Source organism: Haliotis cracherodii, unplaced genomic scaffold (assembly GCF_022045235.1).
Source record: "Haliotis cracherodii isolate W230 unplaced genomic scaffold, xgHalCrac1.p SCAF_2, whole genome shotgun sequence".
In the NCBI taxonomy this organism is placed as follows: Eukaryota; Metazoa; Mollusca; class Gastropoda; order Lepetellida; family Haliotidae; genus Haliotis; species Haliotis cracherodii.
Genome location: NW_027266275.1, coordinates 17834353 through 17850645, shown reverse-complemented (window position 1 = coordinate 17850645; position 16293 = coordinate 17834353). Strand labels below are relative to the sequence as shown.

The 16293-nt window shown below is 37.1% G+C and overlaps 1 protein-coding gene across 5 annotated transcripts in view; it reads right to left on the bottom strand.

The window, feature by feature from the left end:
• Nucleotides 1–16293, bottom strand: part of LOC139469914 (uncharacterized) — a 59393-nt gene that overhangs the window by 14393 nt on the left and 28707 nt on the right. For all 5 annotated transcript variants that reach the window (XM_071252264.1, XM_071252263.1, XM_071252265.1 and 2 more), the window contains 3 exons: nt 15196–15401; nt 14433–14540; nt 5816–5904 (listed from right to left, as the gene is read on the bottom strand). In XM_071252264.1, coding sequence (XP_071108365.1) covers nt 5816–5904; nt 14433–14540; nt 15196–15401 — 403 coding nt within the window. The remainder of the gene's footprint in view (nt 1–5815; nt 5905–14432; nt 14541–15195; nt 15402–16293) is intronic.

The following is a 16293-nucleotide window of genomic DNA, read 5'->3' as shown; positions in this document are numbered from 1 at the left end:
AAAACCTTATTTTCATGTTCATAAAAAGGAAGCTTTTTCACGATACAACATTGAAAAACATATTGCTTTCAAGACAGGTAATCAACAGAAATTCTATGGTGCTTGGTTGCTGTATCATCAACTTTTCGAAAATGAGGAGCAGCTTTCAATTTAATTTTAGTTTCGTACTTAAGATTTTAATGTTTGAGACCATGTACTTTCCTAAACTGCAATATGATATATAAACTAGAGTGAATGTGTGACAGAGAAGTATGTTATTTTCTGTAAAAAAAACAACAAAGTTCGATTTACTGATAAGTTGTGCTTTATGTCATGGGCTTTTTGCTACCCTGGGCGGAAGCCCATTTATGTAACAGGTGCGTCTTTCTAAAAACAATAAAAGAAAAATAAAGAAAAATAAATAAAGTTGTATGTTTTCTTACAGCAGAGGAAGGTTCAGATACAAACTTGTCAGCACTTAACTTAGCCCTTGTTTTACCTCAGATCATTAAAAGTGAAAAAGGAATCTGAAGCAATGTTATAATTCTTGATAACAATATTGATACAAACCTGTACTAAATGTGTTCTTGTTGTCTTAAGGACATCGATAAATCCTGATAACAGTCATTAACAGATGTGGATCAATATAACATCTTAAACAATATTTATCAAGGCGCCTAGACTTTAGCAGAAACTGCTAACACTGTTCAGCCGTAAATCTAATGCTTTAAATAACTGTTTTGAATCGATGACTTCCTGTAGAATTACTGGCAGAATTTCTGCTTCATTCTGTTATGTGATCAGGTGGTGATCATCACAATCTAAGACACTTATAGTGATTAAGTGTATGTGTGAGTTATTCTTGTGTAATGCCAGTCAGTTATATTCCAGCTATATCATGTGGTCCTGTAAAAAAATGAGTCCTAACAAGGCAAACCAGTTGCTGAAAAGACAAGAAACCATCCAGACCATCAGTGCACGAACATATGCAATAGCCAAGTCGCAGAGATTGGCTACAATCTAGGGTTTCGACACAAATATGCTGCCATGGTCTTAGCAGTGTAGCACTAAGTGAGTGAGTGAGTTGGGTTTAACGCCGCTTTTAACAGTATTCCAGTTATATCGCAGCGTGTCAGCTTAATGTGGGAGGAAAGCCCGAAGTGATGCAGGTCTCAGACGTTTACCACTTCGGTGAAACCCACAAGCACGGGTATGGGTGTAGCACTAAGGCTATTGTTACTCATAATCTATAACACAGATTTCAATAGTTGTAGCACTAATATTCTTTTGTGAAAGCCAAAATTAGAAAGACAAAAAATAGTCTGAATTGCATTTTCAATCAGAATAAAACTGCAAATCTTAACCAGGGTTCCCCCTAGACTCCCAATATCTGAAAGTCACCTTGACTCAGCCTATGAATTTTTGGGAGTCAAATGTGTTATTGTATGATTAATGAAACTTAAAGTGTTCACTGTGTTAAAGTTAAGTATCTTTTAAATATTATATGTCTTAAGTTTAAGTTAACAAGTGCTAATTTATGTTTTCAGCTGATTGTACTACAGAGAAATAGAGGATATATGAATGAAAAACAAAGTTAGTTAGTTTTATATTTTCACAATCTTTAATTACTTCACAGCTCATGAAACAATTTACAGTGACACTAATACAGGATGAATAAATAACATCAGTTTCAACTGTGAGACATTATTTTTAATCATGGATGGATATTAAAATACATTTCATGTCAGATTATAATTTAATACCACTAACTCATTTACATCTTTTATCTAGTTATCTTGTATTATCTATCAACAGTGAAGTTGAACTGAAGAATTGTGAACACTCGTAATATTTTCTGGTTGAATACAGTTTATTAGCAACAACAAACACGCCCAAAGCTTTACATTTCGTATATACCATATTTATTCGTCGATAATACACACTCGTGTATAATACGCACCCCTAATTATGGGCAATTAAATCCTGAAAAAAATATTTCTCGTGTATAATATGCACAGACTTTTCTTCAGTCTCATTTCAGGCTGTCATGATCCGTCAACAGAAATAGCATAACAAATCCGAATTGAATTACTCAAGTTAATCCTGTTGTTACACTATCTGGTAATAAAAATGTGTTCTCTGTATATCTGACCTTATGTTTGCCATCTATTTTATTAATTATATTTAAAATTTCATTCAATAATGTTTACCTAAATTTCGGCAAAAACATGTGTCCCTCCAATACTTACAACTTCTCTTTACCCAGTTCCATAGGTTCCGCTTAACCATATACTGTGACTGCGCCAAATCACATTATTCACCGCAACAATGATAATATTTTGTTCTGTTTCATTTTGTATGAGTCTTCACATTTAGATAAACATATGTCATGGTTAACTTTTAGTGAGAAAATATGCCGAAACGTGAAAGACCATGTCCATTTGCATAGTTTTCCTTTGTTTACATCACGTGCTGTCATCAAAGCCACACAAAGTGTGAGAGTTACGTTCACTTTGATGAATAAATATATTTTGTCGTGTACCTCAAAGTCGCACAGTTTTAGTAGCATATCTATATAATTATGCATAACAATATGTAAAGCCCCTGGCTGTTCTGATTTTAGCGTTTGTTTTAAAACGAGAGAAAAGTCTGGTCATGTGACAGGCTATGCAAATAAGCCCGTGGCAGTGGTCTTATGCGAAGTTATGTTACTTCTAAAAACGACGATTAATTAAAAACTAGACGTAAATTTTAAGATGTTTGCATATATTGTCTTCGGAAAATGTTTATAAATTAAGTTCAGGTGAGTAGTTGTAATATTTTCATTCCAAAGCTGGTAAACAACAACATAGATATTTTGAAATTGCGTCAGTCATGACGCAGTCATTTATTTCTGGATGTATTTTTCCTTAATATGCAAGAAATATGCTTCAGGGGAAACCCTGCTTAACTATGAAAGTCAGGTTGTAAGTAACTTTATTAGACCACAAGCTCATAATAATATCAAAATCATTAATATAGCCACACATGACTTACCCTGATGATAACCACAATCATGTTTGTGAGTTGAAACCTTTTGAATTTTCAGAATACAATAACATTTTCAAAACAATCCCATTTACTGTCTAAATTATTTTTGTTATTTGTCATGATAAAGAATGGTATATAATGCCCAATACGTTTTGATAAGGCTCACTGCTGAATCAGAGGCATTCACGTATCATTTTTTTGTTTTGTTGAAAATTCACCTTCTGATAAACTGTCACAAATAAGACAGTCACCTGTATGTCCACCCTAATGGTCTTTTCATCTTTCAAGTTACCACTGATGCACCCAGAAACATAATAACAGACAAATCAATTCTCATCAGATCTGTACATTATGAAACTCCCAGCGCCACATTGATCTTGTTCTAAGTTGACGATCATGTTCAGCAAATCATCTATCCTGTGTTCATGACATAAGGCTGAGCAGGATGACAAAAGACTCGGAACTTGATATCCAGATGTAGCTCAGGGGAAGATTCCCATACAGTGTCAGTCAAGTAATGTTTCTCCAAACACAGCAATGTATTGGGATCAATACTCTTGTACATTGTCCGTTGTGTTGTACTGTTGCTAGACAAGAGCAGTTCAGTACATAACAGGTGATAAAAACACACTCTAATTCTGTGTGTAGATCAAAGTGGTCTTCATCTCCTTTCATCAATGACAGTCAATATGCAAGCAACATGGTTTCAGTGACTTTCAAGTAATTCTAAAACAACTGCAGATTGACAAAACATAAGGAAGTGTAGCAAGATTTACACCTTTTAGCCAGAGATAAAACAAGAAAAACACTAGAATAACTGGAAAGTTCCCATGGGAGGTATGACACAAAAAATGTGATATCGGTATGTGAAAATATACAAATAAATATAAGTAACGCACATAAATGCCCCAATAACAGATTGGATATCAACATTATTTGTTTCCTCACAAAGGAAGCTTCCAGAACTTCATCCTGTACTCAGCAAGATCAATAGTATTCATGAGGAGGAAGCCGATATCTTCCACTCATTCATTATACAACAGAGGAAAAGGGCAGGCTATTATGCCAATCTTCATTTACCCAACAAATTATCTACTCATGGAAATATATTATTTTCTCAATCATATCACTACATCTATAATAAGCCAATGACACTGGTTTAGCTGTCCCAACCATCCATTTGTTGCAAATCATGTGTGGTTGAAAGTTTGATGTGATATACCAACAAATCTGAAGTACCGTATTTGCCATATTAAGTGCCCTAGGCGCTCAGAAAATTGACAATTATCCATGTAAAATGGGTTATTAGAAGCTTAAGAAACATTCATAGTTTTCTCTCACTAATCACATGAACTACTGTACATATCTCACTCACTTATAAAAGATAACTTTAACTTGAAAACAAGCCCTCATCTGAGTATTTACAATGTCTGTGTGGCGCAACACCCATCGTTATAGCACGAATAATCATGTCAACTTGGCCGTCCAAAAACATATAATGTCTGAAAACATATCATCCGACGATAAAGCCATGTACCATGATGTCAGAGTGGGAGAGAACAAACTTCAAATGTCAACTGAACTAAACATTTGGCAATAGTAGGTTACAAGACAAGATGTTTGACAATCTTATTAGTATTATCAGTTATAGTAAGTCCATAATAAGTATTTGGCATCACCCATTTATATGTGGAACACTGTCACTGGTCCCGCTTTGATATCGATCAATGATTATTCGCATAATGGAAAAAACACCCTCGAGGAAAAGATTGACTTATTTGTGTCAAGTTATGTTAACATGCCTGCACTAATGTTTTAGCTTTGGACAGAAAGTCAAAGCTCAATGTCTGCATGCATAATAACCTCCCCCAATAAGTACACAGCTGTATTTTTCTGAAAAAATTTGCATAATACAAAAAAACAACTTTTTTACCTCAAAGATAACACGATATACAGTTTTTCCATTGGACAAGATGTCTGTCACATGACTGCAAAATTGACATTCATAAGTGTATGAACGACACATTTTGACATTCATACGTTTTCCACGAGACCCTATTCTTGAAATGACAAACACAGGATACTGACAAACACTAACGGACGGACTACTTCCACATTCTGGGGGGAACCCCTGGGCACAAATACATACAGAGGTGTTGTTTCTGATCATTTAGACCCTTTAATCGTAAACTAGGCATGTTAGCATACATTTAGAAACATCAGAGAATTTGACTGCATGATCGTTTACCAATAAGTCCAATCCTTGAAAGAAAACATAGAAATGTCCATACAAACTGTCGTAGTATCGGCTTTATCCATGTCTAGAATGACAGTGACAGTTTAAGGAACGACTAAGGAAATTTGTCCCGTCACGTAACTGTCGTTTATCCTGTTTTGACATCTTAATACCGGATGAACATGTATTATGATGCTCTGTCATTCTGACTGACTTCGCGAGGTCATCCTTAACACACCTTTCTCATCCAATGATGATAATTATTTGAATACATTTATTGTGAAACAAACTAACAGACATTCCTGTAGAGCAAGTCTAGCATACATACCAGTGTTAGCTCTATAGTCCTTGCCAAACTGCCCAATAGTAAAGGTACAAATATATTATTATCCAAATCAATTTGAGGAAGATAAATCCAATCCCATAAAAAGAAGATCTCAAATTTTCATTGATTCATATTTTTCAGACTTTCTTTAACCTGAAAGAAACATTGGTTTCAAAGACAAAGAGTTTTTCACTCAAAGTAATGTTCTTAGAGAAATAAAACTAAAATGTTGTTAAAAAGCTTACCTATAGGTAAACAGTTGAAGCAATCTGTGAAAGTTTTCCATAATTTAATGTTGTATCTTCTCTTGCATTCATCATAAAAACCATATATTCTGAAATCAATATCATAAAAGTGACATGAAAACTATTATCATTGTGAATAAACAGAAGTATTTGTGATTAGAAAACACCAAAATACACAATTTGGTTTATGTAATTGAACCTACCAAATAAATGAAATGAAATGATATGAATGATAAGTTACATCAAGCTTATTAATGCATCAAGTAGTGTGGCAAACATCAAGATCTTATTTCACCATTACAAGTTTATTAGTGTTGAAAATTAAGTTAGGTCCCAGGCTCCTTGAGTTTTGTTCCTATGGTACTTGAATCAAGAAGCCCCCAAATCTCAAACTTTTAACATAAGGGTCATGACAAAGATCCCTTCATTTGACTGTTTAATTTCAAACACTGTTAATAATTATGCTCATGCCAAGCCAAAAATGACACCAGGTATTAACTGACAGCACATATCAAGGGCAGGTTCAGGACTTGTAGTAGTAGTGGAAATCTTGTTTCCTACCCAAAGTTAGTTATGTTACATAAACCACTAGTCCAAAATGAGCTGTGGTGTCTATTCCTGAAGGGCATGTTAAGAAATCTATCTAGAAAACAAGTGTTCCTAAGCAACAGTACTGAGTAGAATTTGTGCCAGAAGAAAACATGTAGGTCCTAAATTGTTCTGTTTATTTCAGATTACCAGATCATGCTTCCTTGTCATGCATACCAAAAGCTTTGATTGGAATAACATGTACAGACAAATAGTCCTCATAGTTAAGAATCATAATTCGTTTTCAAACTAAAAAGAAATGACAATTTATCGTTTTTACAATATCCAAATGTCTATACCTAGATCTAAACATATTGTTTGATTTTAAAAAGGTCTCTTCAAAATCACGATTGATATTTCCCCACCATGAATTATTGAATGAATTAAATTGACATTTAATGATTCATTGCAGCTTGACAAACACCAGTGGATAACAAAGTATTCTTTTGACTTTACAAACAATTAGTTCAAGATGCTGTATACAGTTTCATGATAAGAAATGATGAAAACATACACATCTAATCAAGTAGGAGTGTCACTATCCCAAACCAAATAATAAAATCACCCAAATCACCAGAACTACAATCACAATACCATGATTACCATTCAAACACAAATCAATACCAGGCATTAATTGTCAAACTGGAATAATCCAGCACCCAAACACACCACTTAAGTCAATATATAATCTGATGTGATGAAAGTCAGGACTGAGTGAGATAATCCCCTGATTCCACGGATTACAACCTGATTATTCTTTGTCCAGGTTGAACATTACACAGCGGCTTATATCTGGTCATATAGACATATCTTGTATAGACAGCCAAACCATGTAATATGGCCTGCTTGATAATGAAGTAATTATCTGGAGGTCATACGACCAACCTGTCAAAACCACCCATGGTTTCTGGTATATGAAAGCTGCCAGAGATTAACTACATGTTCGGATATTGATAATATCTGTGATGGCAATGGTCAATCAATAATCAATAATGGCACGTAGATTGTACAGGGCATTGAACTAGCCTGAAAATACCTTGAAATTGTAGTAGAATAATGACCTTACCTTATACACTGCTTTAACAAACTGAATAATTAGAGCTTTCTGACATGCTATTCAGAAATATGCCTAACAGTTTCTTTGCTTTCAGGGTTCAACATGACAGTGTGTTGAGTACCCACAAATGCATGGTTTGGATAAAGAATGCAAATTAACGGTACACCGAGCGAGTCACAAATAATTAACATTATACATGAAATAATGTTATTAATTTAATCAATAGTTTGAAAAGTCCCAAAGACATAAGAATGTAAAGTTTGACAGGTCATGGTGTACGGTAGAACCTTTACATCTCTCATCAACACCCATGAAATAAAATAATTGGTTCCTCTGGACACAAGTTTATCAAAGGTAAAGGCATGTACAAACATACTAACTACAAAATCACTGCTTCTAAAAGTTCACTTCAATAAGAGAGAGAATTTATGCATGTCAACTTCTTTATTATGAGGAACACAACATTTCAGGGTATACACTTACTCCTTCAGGTAAATGAATGCTAGGGTGCAGAGAGCATATATACTCTGCAAAAAATAAACGCAAAATGATTATATTTTGTATATTTTTAATATCATATAAATAATCAACAAATAGTAATCAATTGTTCAAAATTTGGACATATTCTCATTGAACTAGGCTTGATATGGCACACATGGAACAGTATAATTCTTGTGAATACCTCACCTCTATCACATCAGTGCCATAAATTCCTGTTTATGCTGAGAACCACACTATAAATTCTTATAAATTTTCAACAGACGTCCACTACACTGCCAACATATCCATAGTTGTGAGGGAAACCCTATCCCTTGCCAGAGGCGCTACTGCGCATGCGCAAGGCGAGAATCTAGTCACTTCTTTCCTGTGTGTCCATGACAAGGAAAAATTGTTTGTTGCACATTCGAACACGTGATTGAGTTCCACATACAAGATAGATCGTCTCAAGCTTTATAGACTACAAGCAAAGAGCAGTTCTACAAGCAGAATGGGGGTATAGAAGATCGGAGTCTCTAGTAAGTAATTAGTTAAGAAAAGTGTTGTGGGATGAGATTTTCATCTCATAAGCAGACACCTGTCTATTCGGGCTGTGGACAACACCAAGCTCCTCACCCTAGATGTCTCGCATGCAAGAAAAGCAGCTGTACACAGAAGTCAAGGTGCAGTTATTGCGAGCATCTGTCAAAAGAAAAATTTGACAAGCTCTCCAAGACATGGATCAAAAATCCCGATTATAAAACGGTCACTAGAGCATCTACATCAAGAAAACAAGTGATTAAGCCCGTGTCGCGCGAGGGCGCCGTCTCACCTTATGAGGAGAAGAGACCCTGTCGCTCATCCCACTCTCCCAATAATGTTGAGGAGCAGATGCATTTTACCGGTCAAACAGAAAGTGCCTCTAACTTGCATCCGGCAACGTCTGGTACGGTCGATCATTGAGTTTGGACAGAAACTGACGATATTCACCCTCTGCCGCGTTCCCCCTTTAACGTAAATGAGTTCACGGAAAGAATAACAAATTCAATGTCTCTTATGATTGACACACGCAATACAGCACCAAGGGGGCACAAGATCTCAGCCTTTACTGAAGGAGGTTACACATTTATATGCCTTGGTAGACTCAGTGAGTTGCAAGATTGAAGTAAGACACATTCCGGGCAAGCTAAATATACTAGCAGATTACCTATCCCAGAAGAACAAGATAGTACCCACAGAATGGTCACTACATCCCGAGGTGTTCAAGTGGATAACCCAGATATGGAACACTCCAAACCTAGATCTATTCGCCACATGTCTCAACAACAAACTACCAGTCTATGTCAGCCCAGTACCAGACCCACTAGCACTCCAAGTCGATGCGCTCTCCATGGAATGGAAGGGAATGTTTGTTTAAGCATTTCCCCCATGGGCTCTCCGAGACAGAGTACTGAAGAAAATAGAGGAAACGGACTGTGTCATAATCCTCATAGCCCCTGCTTGGCCCCAAAGGACTTGGTTTCCGAGACTTCTACAACTCCTGCTAGAAGTACCTCTGAAACTCCCAGTACGTCACGACCTATTGAGACAACCAAAGACGGACATATTTTACGGCCGCCTCGACAACCTCCATCTTCATGCTTGGAAATTATCTCGCATAAGATGCAAGCCGCCGGTTACTCTATATCAGCTGCACGAAGAGTGGCTAGCTCATGGAAACCAGCCTCATCTGCCTTATACAATAACAGATGGGACAAGTTCGTCGAATGGAGAAGAGGAAAACAGTTACATGGAGATAAAACGATACCTATAGTAGCCAAATTCTTGATCCATCTCAGAAACAACAAGAAATTACAACACGGCACCATCGAAGGATATAGATCAGCCCTGTCATCAGTATTACAACACGATGACCTATCTATAGGTACCCATCCAGTACTAAATCGACTTATGAAGTCTTTTGCCCTGGAAGATATAAAAGTACCACGTACCTTCCCTAAATGGGATCTATCTATAGTATTGTCAGCATTGATGAAAGCACCGTATGAACCCATGAGTAGTGCGACATTACTATCAGTCTCCAAGAAAACTGCTTTTCTCCTAGCCATGGCTACGGCGGCTCGCGTGTCAGAACTACACGCTATTGACATCTCCACTGTAACTCATACCCAAGAATGGAAAGCAGTGTCGTTCAGATCGCTCCCTGAATTTATTGCCAAAAACCAGTCTCAACCTTCGGCCCACTCGGACACAGGCAATACACAATACCAGCCCTAAGTAAAAGTGTGGACTTCCCGGACAGATTGCTTTGCCCCATTAGAGCCTTGAGATATTTTATTACAGCAACTCAACCCCACAGAAAGCAGAGAAAATGTCTATTTATCTCTTGCAAGCCCTCGTCAGAAAAGGACATCACAAAGGGCACTGTAGCGGGATGGCTAAAAACAGTTATCACAGATAGCTATAACATGGCACAAATCTCCACTCCGATTTGGGGTAGCTGCAGGTGGGGGTGGGGTGAAGATTTCAGAAGTACCTCATGAACTCAGGGTAAGTTGTATTTTGTTACTGGATTGGGCTATTGAGTTAGTAAAACAGGGCAAATGACAAAACTGAAATCAGAGATCGAAGGCTTAAGTGATATACGGTAATCTACATGATAGGAACGTCAATGTACTACCACCGGAAGTGACGTCATACGAGTCATCACACCGGAATAACGTTAAGATCCGTTAAATATCACTATCCGAAAGGGCATAACGGTAAACTACGTCATAAGTGATACGAGAGAATAGTGACACCGGAAGTGACGTCACAGATGACATCATCACCGGAAGTGACGTCACAGATGACGTCATCACAGGAAGTGACGTCACTAAATGTCTAAGTATCACAAGGGAATATACATATACCCTTCACATGACGTCTTGAAAATTCTATACATCTAAGTCTTGTAAGTAGACTATTAGACACATCCGTTTTAAGACCCCTTTTGGCATATAATCCTTGGTTTTACTACTCCACTAGCCAAATATCTATGGGATGCTAGAAACCAGAACCCGCCGGTCCCTCTGGTGTATAATGGCACTGATGTGATAGAGGTGAGGTATTCACAAGAATTATCAAACAATAGTTATCATTGTGAATAATTCTAAGAATACCACCTCTATCACATCAGGAATTAATCCCTCCCATCTCCCCAAATATCTGCATTTAGTTGATGAGAGTAATGAGTTGAAAGAAGTGACTAGATTCCCGCCTTGCACATGCGCAGTGGCGCCTCTGGCAAGGGATAGGGTTTCCCTTACAACTATGGATATGTTGGCAGTGTAGTGGATGTCTGTTGAAAATTTATAAGAATTTATAGTGTGGTTCTCAGCATAAACAGGAATTTATGGCACTGATGTGATAGAGGTGGTATTCTTAGAATTATTCACAATGATAACTATTGTTTGATATTTCAAGGTGAAGGTCATCTGTGCTCAATATCTTGTATGGCCACCATTTGAGTCCAAAACTGACTTGCATCGTCTTCCCATGGAAGCAATCAGATCCTGAATTGTGGCCTGGGGGATGTTCCCCCACTCTACCTGCAGTGCTTGTGCCAACTGATGGAGGTTCTGTGGTTGATGCTGACGTGCATGCAGTCGTTTATCCAACGCATCCCATAAATGTTCGATTGGGTTTAAATCTCGAGACCTGGAGGGCCATTGCAGGACCTGGATGGTGTGATTCCTCAAAGTGTCTGGCATCAGTCTTGCCTGTGTGAGGTCAGGCGTTGTCTTGTTGGAAAATGATGTTCGCTTGTTGCATAATGGGAAGGAAGTGTGGCTGAATTAATCTCATCCGTGTTACGTTGTGCCATTAAGTACCCTTGAACTTGCACCATCTACATTCTACAAGTGCAAGTATGGCTGCCCACATCATCACACTTCTACCACCAAATCTGTCCACTTCTGTCACATTCCCCATGATGCCTGTAAACACGTCTCCCATCCCCATGACGAAGCATAAAACATGACTCATCACTAAACGAAACTTTCGCAGTTGTGGCAATACTCTGTGACCTTGACACCACTGACGTCGCAGCCAATGATGCAGGTTCGTCAAAATGAAACCTCGAACTGATCGTCTAGTGCAAATTCCTTCAGCACGTAAACGGTTCCTAACTGTCTGGGCTGATATCCTACGCAATCCTGGTATTGCCATTGTTGTAGAGGTGGCCATGGTGGTATAGTGGTATAGCCGTAACAGTCTGTCCTGTGCTCTAGTAGTGACACCTGGTTGACCGGATCTGAGAAGATTGATCACTTGCTGACCTATGTGTCTCATTACAGTTCCACAGTCTTGTATTGGTGCTTGGTGCTACGTGGAATTACCTGGCCACGGCCGAAGATGATTTGCCTGTATGCAGTCTGCTGATGGCATTGCTGTGTTGGGCATTCTTCAGTCATAGCATGTTATTGCCGTTTTACGCTGTGCTCAGCAACATTTCAGCTATATGACGGCAGTCTGTAAATAATCTAGTCTGGACCAGACAATCCAGTGATTGATATCATGAGCATCGATCCAAGCAATTTGGGTTCAATGACATGCTTCAACCAAGTCAGCGAGTCTGACCACCCGATCCCGTTAGTCGCCTTTTACGACAAGCATAGTTGCCTTTTATGGCAAGAATGGGTTGCTGAAGTCACTTTCTAAGTTTGTGATGGTGTGTAAATGAAAATCCAACGTTTTTATAGCCCAAAATGTTATGTTGCACATGCATTTCAATCAATCCCAATCCATGCAGAAATGATGAATTCATTTTTGGTAATAATTTTGTATAGATATAAGCACCACTGGATATTTACGATTTTATTACTTTTGTGTTTCTTGTTTTTCAGAGTATATATGTACAGTAAAATATGTTTATAATGAACACGCTTATACCGAACTGAAGGATATAAGTTTTTTGTGGTCGTGGCCATTTGCTGTGTACTGTAAATCGTGAAACTGATGCATCTCCAAAAGAATGCGACCACTGGCACCTAGCCATAAATGCGATTCAATATGAATGCGACACCCCCCTCCTCTCAAGCATCAGTGGATTTATATCTAAAAGAAAATTTCATCTGTCAGGTTTACACGAAAATCCTCACCTTATCCAACCTTACATTAATCCAATGACACACCAAATAGCACCGCTTATTACCGCTGAGTAGAGTACTTCTGCTAAAACAATACATGCACACTGGCATGTCGCAAAGAACAAAGACACCATGTTGCATGGGTGGCTTCTGTCTGGACTTGCAGGTGTGATCAGTGATGACATAAGTGAGTAGAACTCTTGTCTTGACCCCAGCAGTGACAATTCACACGATGTAATTAGTGTTTGAATGACATTGTTTATATACTTGTTACAAGTGCTGCTCAATAAACAGAGGTGTGGAATACATAGTTGTTTGTTTTCAGAGTATGTCAAAGTTGGTATTTCTGCTATTGAAAATGTCTTATTGTTGATATAAATGCGATGTTTAATAATGTGATCAAAGACCACTCACATTTTTCGGATCTAATTCACGTTCGCATTAATTTCAAGATTTACAGTATATGCTTAGAACGAACTGCGGTTTAGAACGAACTAAAATTAGTGGCCCCTATGAGTATGTTATAACCTTACTTTACTGAACATGTAACATTTTGTTCCTCATAATAAAGAAGTTGACATCCATAAATTCTCTCTCATGTGTGTATCATTTCTAAATGCCATTTAGACACTTCACTTGAACAGTTATAAACACGACACATCATCATGATCATAGCTCAAATAGTCACATGTTTTACATCAAATCTGGATAAGATGCCACCTTAAACATGTCTGCCATATCAATATTCAGATTAGACTTCCAAAATTAGTATTTTGAAAACTACTACTCCTGGGATCATCAACAACATACGGAAAACAATTTGTTTACTTTACATTCACATATTAACTGCCCATGTCAAATTCTTAGGTGCAGAAATGACTATGTAAAGGTCAAATACATTCAAATCAGATATAAATTCTATAAACAGTCTATAGATGCCATTGCTGGGACTACATACAGAAAGTTTCAGCTTCATAACCTAAGAGGAAATGCCAAAATGCACTATCACTACGGCAGGTATGTTAAGATCAAGCATGACACAAGCTGCAATGAATCTTTTATGGTCAGTTTCTATTATAAGCTGAAATAACATCTTTCAGGGATAATTCTAGGGTTGGACCTTGTGCTTTAAGCCCCAAAATTTGAAAAAAGGCCCACATTTTCAAATACAATCGGGCATTTTAACTGCTGTATGGGAAAGTGTGGGTGTACCTTTGGAATATATGAAATTTTCACATAAAGGGCCTGTGTCAGAAAATTCCTAGAGTGAACCCTGACCTTGATATAATCATTCATTAGAAATTTCCATTTTCCAGCTTGAATGTGCTCCCTACAATCTACAGTTGAAGAAATCATGATAACGTACCGATTGATTGATGCACATTCATGGTTCCCTCGTAGCAAAAAGAAGTTGTTTGGATATTTGATCTTATATGCTAGAACCAAACATATAGTCTCAAGGGATCTTTTACCTCTGAAAATATAAATAAAACATAACAATTAGGCAAGTATTCAAGTTCTCACTAGTGCACATTATTTATTCATATTCAACTGAAAGAATTTTGACTATCATTGTATTCTGGAGCTCCATTAATAGTGATCAATGGTTCACACTTGGTATGGTTCCTTATCTAAATGCATTTATTATGTAGGCATAGGTGTTATATATCTGTAACTTATTGCTCACAAAAGTATATGAATCATTAAGAACACTCTACAGGAAGCCATGGCTTTACAATGTGTTGAAGTGCAAAGGACAAATGAGAAACATCACCAACATTTCTACACAGCCTGATTAACATGAACTTCTAAACTGCAACTGATTTAGCTTACAGATAACAATATTTCAAGATAACAAAAGCTTTGTAACAGCTTTAATCACTAATAGCTTGTTAATTCATAATAAATCTTTAAGCATCAACAAATCTTGTATTAATTTCTGCCTTATCCATAATCCGCTTCTGTTGACTCATCTGATGTACTTCAGGAAAACACATTGACCCTTTAAGTCAATGAATCAATCAGACCTATTTTCAGACCAATGCTACACAAATATGGTTGAAATGGTATCCTGGCAACCCCTAAATTCCCAAAGGCCTGCAGGGTAATGATTCAAAGGTTTCACAAACCTGTCTACATAATCACCAAGAAAAAGATAATTTGCATCTGGTGGAAATCCACATTTGTCGAAGTGTCGCAGCAGGTCCTCGTATTGGCCATGTATATCTCCACATATATTGACAGGCGATTCCAGTTCCAGCAGCATGGGCTGTTCCAGGAATATTCCTCGGGACAGTTGGCATAATTGGCGAATTTGGGTCTCAGGAAGTTGAACCTACAATTTAAATTCAACACTTGACGTATATCTTATTTACATGCAGTAGAGTATATGTCAAGTGAACCAATCTGATGTTTTCAAACACATGCCAACAATTGGCCTATAAAGAGAAAGCAAACTATAGTGCCAAAATATATAGAATTTGAAATTTGATTAGTTTTTAGTAGTTTGTAGTATATAGTTGGGCTCGGTTGCAGTGACCTTAACGCTGATAAGTTTAGACGACATGTATCAGACATATCAGACTGCACTTGTGGGTATCACTTTGAAGACACAATTTCCTTTTTCTATACCTGTCAAAAATATGATAATATCAGAAACACTATGTATTTCTACACACATGGGTATGATTTAAAAACGATATTACATGGCAGTAGTTTAGTTAGCAGTTCTACAAACATGACTATTCTTAAATCAGTTCACGATTTCATTGTCAAAAGCAAAAGATTCGAGTAGCCTAATTTTATGCATGTAGTAATGGATAACTGCATTATCTTATTTCACAGACACCACTTGTATTGGCTTCATATATTTCATTTGTGCATTTAGTATGTTAATGTTAAGCCCACTTACATATAATCTTATATATAACTAGCTGTTGTAAAGTTATTACCTGGAGAGGTATTTACATAAGCAACTTTTGCTTGTTTACCGATCCAGATTTCTTTTGAAATAAAAATATGTTTACACCATAGTTGTACATGTACTTGAAAAGGCAAGCACAACAAAAATGTGCAATAGTTGCATGTCATCAAGTATTTTTCAAATTTTAAGATGAATGAACAAGGAGACAAGATATTTAAACTATCAACACGATCAACAGTTTATCACTTATGTACAAACTACACTTGTATCTCTTGTTGACCTGTCTTGCAGCCATTAATCAGCC